Here is a 6,687-nt window from a genome sequence, read left to right on the forward strand (position 1 = left end):
TATAGTGTATAGTTGGTGTCTATAGTGTATAGTTGGTGTGTGTATATATAGTGTATAGTTGGTGTGTGTGTGTATATATAGTGTATAGTTGGTGTCTATAGTGTATAGTTGGTGTATATAGTGTATAGTTGGTGTATATATAGTGTATAGTTGGTGTATATATAGTGTATAGTTGGTGTATATATAGTGTATAGTTGGTGTCTATAGTGTATAGTTGGTGTCTATAGTGTATAGTTGGTGTCTATAGTGTATAGTTGGTGTCTATAGTGTATAGTTGGTGTGTATATATAGTGTATAGTTGGTATATATAGTGTATAGTTGGTGTGGGTGTGTGTGTATATAGTGTATAGTTGGTGTATATATAGTGTATAGTTGGTGTGTATAGTTGGTATATATAGTGTATAGTTGGTGTATATATAGTGTATAGTTGGTGTCTATAGTGTATAGTTGGTGTGTGTATATATATATATATATAGTGTATAGTTGGTATATATAGTGTATAGTTGGTGTGTGTGTATATATAGTGTATAGTTGGTGTATATATAGTGTATAGTTGGTGTCTATAGTGTATAGTTGGTGTCTATAGTGTATAGTTGGTGTATATATAGTGTATAGTTGGTGTGTATAGTTGGTGTCTATAGTGTATAGTTGGTGTATATATAGTGTATAGTTGGTGTATATATAGTGTATAGTTGGTGTATATATAGTGTATAGTTGGTTTCTATAGTGTATAGTTGGTATATATAGTGTATAGTTGGTGTATAGTTGGTATATATAGTGTATAGTTGGTGTGTGTATATATAGTGTATAGTTGGTATATATAGTGTATAGTTGGTGTGTATAGTTGGTGTATATAGTGTATAGTTGGTGTGTGTGTGTATATAGTGTATAGTTGGTGTGTGTGTGTATATAGTGTATAGTTGGGGTCTATAGTGTATAGTTGGTGTATATATAGTGTATAGTTGGTGTATATAGTGTATAGTTGGTGTGTGTGTGTATATAGTGTATAGTTGGGGTCTATAGTGTATAGTTGGTGTGTGTGTATATATATAGTGTATAGTTGGTGTATATAGTGTATAGTTGGTGTATATATAGTGTATATATAGTGTATAGTTGGTGTGTATATAGTGTATAGTTGGTGTCTATAGTGTATAGTTGGTGTGTGTGTGTATATAGTGTATAGTTGGGGTCTATAGTTTACATATATAGTGTAAACAGTACAGTAGAAAGTCAATAATCTGAGGGTATTTAATTCTTACAGGACTCAGATGTGGAGTCGGGGGACACTGCCCGACACAAGTTGGAGTCTTTGCTGAACCGGAACATGAGGATCCAAATGACAGACGGCCGCTCTCTGATTGGCTGTTTCCTCTGTACTGACAGAGACTGTAATGTCATCTTGGGCTCCGCCCAGGAGTTTCTGCGGCCCTCCGGTAAGTTCTAGGGATGGTGGGGCAGGCTTTTATCATCAGCTGTAACTTAAACGCCAAGACATATGCTTTTTAATTGGCTGATCACTTCTTACTCTTATTTCTCACTTCTGATTGGCTCTCCTGTATTTCCTTTTCTATACAGCTCCGTCCCCGTGCCAAGTGTCACAGCATCGCCAACAGTGGCGTAACTACAGAGGAAGCAGACCCTGCGGCTGCAGGGGGGCCCAGGAAGCATAGGGGCCCCACAAGGCCCTAATTAATTAAATATTCAATAAATATTGGTAAAACAGGCCAACCTCTAGACATTTTGGGGACCTTAAAAATAATTTGCTATGGGGCCCAGTAATTTCTAGTTACGCCACTGATCGCCAACTGCCAGAAATTTCAATAATCCGTTTATTATTTGCTTTTCTGCCCTGGAGACACGTGGGCGGAGCCATATTTCGGTCCATATCGCCCCTGTCTGGTTATAATGAGTGGCACAGTAACACTATATACAGGGCACAGTGATTGCTGATATACTCTGTATTGCTATGTGCAGCCACTGGGCAACTATAGAGGCTGCAAAACATTGGGGCGACTAGACGAGCACCCGGGGGGAGGAGCTGCCAGACCTGGGGACATTGTTTATTCTCATGTAGCTTTTTCTCCCCCTCCACAGACTCATTTCGTATTCGGGAGCCGCGGGTGCTGGGTCTGGCCATGGTGCCCGGGCATCACATTGTGTCCATCCAAGTGGAGCTGGAGACCTCCCCGCAGTATATCTAATATTGGGACCATTGTATCTGTGTTCTTTGGGAAGCCCAACCCCTGAGTACAATGCCCGCCCCCTGAGTACAGTGCCCGCCCCTGAGGCTAGGGTTGTTGTGTGTGTTTTGTCAATTGGTAATTATTGTATTAAATCCATTGCTAAAGGGGCAGGACCTTGTTCTTTCCAGCAGAGGCGATACAGGGGCCCCACTAATGACCATGACCCCTCCCCCATACATGACAATTACAGCTCCGGCCATGTGACTCCCCGCAACAAATATTCGGATGTTAAACAGTGAAAAGGGAAATAAACTGTATTTTATATTCAAATTCCGCCCAATAAAAAAATCATTTGGCTTACAATAAACACATGACATTCGTTATTACACGGAGGGGTGAGTATATTCTTGGATGCTGGGGGTCAGTGACCCTGTCGGTTACATTCAACTGAAGAACAGAAAGATGAGATTCATCCAGGCCATGCAAACAGTTCAACTTCCCCTTTAAAATGGAAGTGGCCTGCAGGGTTTTTGTGTGATGTCATGGAAAGCGCCATGATATCACAGACATCCAGGACTGTCCCTGTTCCTCAAGAGACCCAAGAGAGGGCTGTGTATGACGGGAGTTAAAGCAGTGATGTCATAAGCAGAATGATGTCATCCACAGTCACTTGCTTGCACTGGGCCTTACACCCAGGCTTTGCTCTCCTGAGGTCGGCCTTTGGCCTCTTGTTGGCGCTGGTAGACAGCGCGACTGTAGGGCAGGAAGCAAGAGACCAACTGCAGGCTCCGGGCCAGACGAGCGTAAGCAGCGAGGCCAAGAATCAGCAGCGGAAGCAACAAGATGACTCCAAAGACCAGAAGCGCAGTGCAGGCGGCGGGGGTCAGGAGGGGAGAGCAAAGCGGCTCCGTGGGGCGGCGGAACTGAAAGGACAGAAAAGGGACGAGATATAATAATAATATAATACTGTAGGACGTCTCAGCCACCTCTGCTGGCAGCCAGATGGCTGTGCAGGAACTTGGATGAAGCAGCGCACACTCTCCTCACAGTTTGATAGTTTGAGCCCGGTGCACAGTGTAGAGGGCACGGCAACCCCCAGGAATACGTACTAGGCAAACAGAATCACTGGCACACGTGGCAATTAAGGTGCCGGGTTACCCCGTGCTCTTTATTGTGCGGACGTGCAACGTTTCGGGGTGACAACCCCTTTATCATGCTTGATAAAGGGGTTGTCACCCCGAAACGTTGCACGTCCGCACAATAAAGAGCACGGGGTAACCCGGCACCTTAATTGCCACGTGTGCCAGTGATTCTGTTAGCCAGATGGCTGTACCTACTACTGCTACAGTCCCCCTCCTCATATAATGCCTAGTGAACTTCACAGCACTCTCTATACATACACGGAACCATCCAATCATACAGCGAGACCGCCATGACCCAGAGGAACAGCCACCCCTACCCAACAAAGTGGTACATGCCAATAACCCATAACTATAGCCACTGACAAATGTGCTTTTATACAGGCGTATGCCCTGTAGTGATGCAAGCTCCGTGCTGATTGGCTGCAGATAAAGCTGGATTCTAGGGGTGGTGACCCATGGGCAAGACTATATAATACAGATAATGAGCATCTAGAGGCACATTTATCAAGGGTCGATTTTATTTATTTATTTTTTTAAAACTCCCATGAACTTGAAATTCGACCAAACGAAATGTATCGATTAAAATCAAATTTTTTTAACTCGGATGAATGGAATCGGCCGAAAGCCCGAATTCAATTCGAATTTGAAGAAATCCAAAAAAAAAAATGAATATCAGGAAAGTTGCAAACATCAACAAATTGATCTCTGGACATCTCCCATTGACTTAAACAGCAATTTGGCAGGTTTTAGGTGGCGAATAGTCGAATTCGAGTTAAAGGACAAGAGCATCCCACTCATATAGCCTGGGTTGCTACGGCAGTGGACTTTAACCCCCCCCCCCTTTTTTCTTTTTCCCTTTCTTTTTGCTTTTCTTTTCTCGGCCCTATGTTTTGTAGCTTTTCCTTTTTCTCTTGAATTCTATGTAAAAAGGGAAACGTGTACTGTTTACTCTTCGTATTATTTAGCCTTGACACATGTTCAGTATTCATGCTCTGTACTATGCTTGTTGTTATGGTTGGCCACAGCTGTTTTATTGTTCGCTACAGAAACATTTTCGATACTACCTGTATTTATGTAGTACCTGTAACAATGCTGCCGACTTTGTTGTTATACACGATTTCCTCAATAAAAATTATTGATACAAAAAAAAAAAAGGACAAGAGCATGATAAATCTCGAAAATCAAAGTGAATTTTTTTAAAAACTCGAATCAAATTTATCGAATTTGACAGTTATGACCATAAAAAAACAAGACATTTCAAATTTGAATTTTCAGTTTGAACCTTGATAAATCTGCCCCTCACTAGTGTAGCTGTTCCCTCCCCCTCCAGCCCAGTAGGTGGGCACTTACCCGGGGGTGGCACAACAAGCCGTAGAGCAGCATGGCAGCAGCAGGCAGGAGGGCTCCTCCGCACAGCAGCACAAATATCAGTAGGTTGGCGCATCCCACCAGCAGGTTATGGGCGGTGATGAGAACGGCACAAGCCCAACAATCCAGGGGTTCCCTGGGCACGGGGGGCCCCGGGGTATAAGGAGGGGGCAGGGCGAGTGCATCATCACCTCCCACTACTGCCAGGCTCACGTCTGAGTGGGACATCAATCTCTGGTGGTGCAACTGCCTGTACTGATCAACTGCCAACTGCAACACTGTCTCATGCAACTCCTGGAACAACTCCCTGCCCCCCTCCCCATCCTTATCTATAGGAATGCAGCTCACTCCCCCTAATGCTCTGCTCACTCTCAGGAATGTGAAGCCCCCCCCAACCAACCCCCCAATATACAACCTGGCTCCTATCCCAGATACTGCAGCACCCACTGCTTCCCTGCAGTTGCTCCGCCCCCTCCCTTGGTCCATGTAGCACCCAGTACAGACAATAGTGTATCTCACCCCAATAGGTGAGTGGTGGGATAATGAATACGACAGGTAATATGTACCACCTTATGATGTCATGATCCCGGCGGTCTTGGAGTGACCTCAGAGTGTCTTCCTCTAAACTCAGCATGAAATACTCCTCTGTGTGTGGCGCTGCCGTCTCTTTAAATTCTGTTATAAATCTGCAGTTCCAGATTGTTGGTTTATCTGATCTGTATATTTGTAATGTACCACTTAGCACTCGTGTGTGTATGTATGTGTATATATATATATATATATGGAAAGAAGATCAGCACTCACTGTAGTTTTGGTGAAATTGTGTTGATTTATTAATCAAAAATCACATCTTATCCGACGTTTCGGTCCACATCCGAAACGTCGGATAAGATGTGATTTTTGATTAATAAATCAACACAATTTCACCAAAACTACAGTGAGTGCTGATCTTCTTTCCATATATGAATTACATTTGGATCGTGCACCTCTGGCTTCATCCTTTGGTTTGAGTGCAGGCACTGTGGGACTCTATATATATATATATATATATTCACGTTCCAATGAGTATCCGCACTCCAATGCACTCTGGTATGGCTGGGGTGCGCGGTTAAAGTATATGTATTTATATTCTCTGAAGAGAAAGGTCCCAACAGGGACCGAAACGTTGGAATGCAACAGAAATAAAAACTTGTATTTTTATATATGGGAGTGCTGGTTCTTCAGAGAATATATATATATATATATATATATTCGGGGTTTACCTTGACGTGGTATGGTGGCTTATCAATTTTATGATCATAACTTTGTAACAAAATAACCCCTGTTTTGGGTACATATGCAATAGCATTTATTATACTTATATATATACTTTAAAGCCTTTAGAGTGCTCCCACAACCCCCCTGTTTTGATATTATATATATATATATATATATATACAGCTACTCCCCATAGAGACATTATACCAGCATAGCTATTCCCCTAAGTTTTCTCATAGTCTGTACAGAGAGATCCCATAAAACTATGGCAGCATAGGTATTCCCTGTACTAAGCACAATTCAGCAGGAACAGTCCCTAAGTTTGCTCATAGTCTGTACAGAGAGATCCCATAAAACTATGGCAGCATAGGTATTCCCTGTACTAAGCACAATTCAGCAGGAACAGTCCCTAAGTTTGCTCATAGTCTGTACAGAGAGATCCCATAAAACTATGGCAGCATAGGTATTCCCTGTACTAAGCACAATTCAGCAGGAACAGTCCCCTAAGTTTGCTCATAGTCTGTACAGAGAGATCCCATAAAACTATGGCAGCATAGGTATTCCCCTGTACTAAGCACAATTCAGCAGGAACAGTCCCCTAAGTTTGCTCATAGTCTGTACAGAGAGATCCCATAAAACTATGGCAGCATAGGTATTCCCTGTACTAAGCACAATTCAGTAGGAACTGTGGCCTTCGCTGCTGTGGGATGCTGGGAGTTGTAGTTCAGAGCTGGAGG

At 43.0% G+C, this 6,687-nt stretch overlaps 2 protein-coding genes across 3 annotated transcripts in view; one reads left to right on the forward strand and one right to left on the reverse strand.

The window, feature by feature from the left end:
* Nucleotides 1–2,546, forward strand: part of naa38.S (N(alpha)-acetyltransferase 38, NatC auxiliary subunit S homeolog) — a 9,532-nt gene extending 6,986 nt beyond the window's left edge. The window contains exons 2-3 of one of the 2 annotated variants that reach the window (XM_018239507.2): nt 1,262–1,433; nt 1,576–1,721. In XM_018239507.2, coding sequence (XP_018094996.1) covers nt 1,262–1,433; nt 1,576–1,670 — 267 coding nt within the window. In that variant the 3' untranslated portion in view covers nt 1,671–1,721. 2 annotated transcript variants of the gene reach the window in all.
* On the reverse strand, nt 2,316–5,088 carry LOC108703538 (transmembrane protein 88). Its single transcript, XM_018239710.2, has 2 exons — nt 4,676–5,088; nt 2,316–3,106 (listed from the first exon to the last, which is right to left on the reverse strand). Exons 1-2 carry the CDS (start codon nt 4,919–4,921, stop codon nt 2,870–2,872), a joined length of 483 nt encoding a protein of 160 aa, XP_018095199.2. The 5' UTR covers nt 4,922–5,088; the 3' UTR covers nt 2,316–2,869.
* Nucleotides 5,089–6,687: the final 1,599 nt, after the last annotated feature.

Source organism: Xenopus laevis, chromosome 3S, assembly GCF_017654675.1.
Source record: "Xenopus laevis strain J_2021 chromosome 3S, Xenopus_laevis_v10.1, whole genome shotgun sequence".
NCBI lineage: Eukaryota > Metazoa > Chordata > Amphibia > Anura > Pipidae > Xenopus > Xenopus laevis.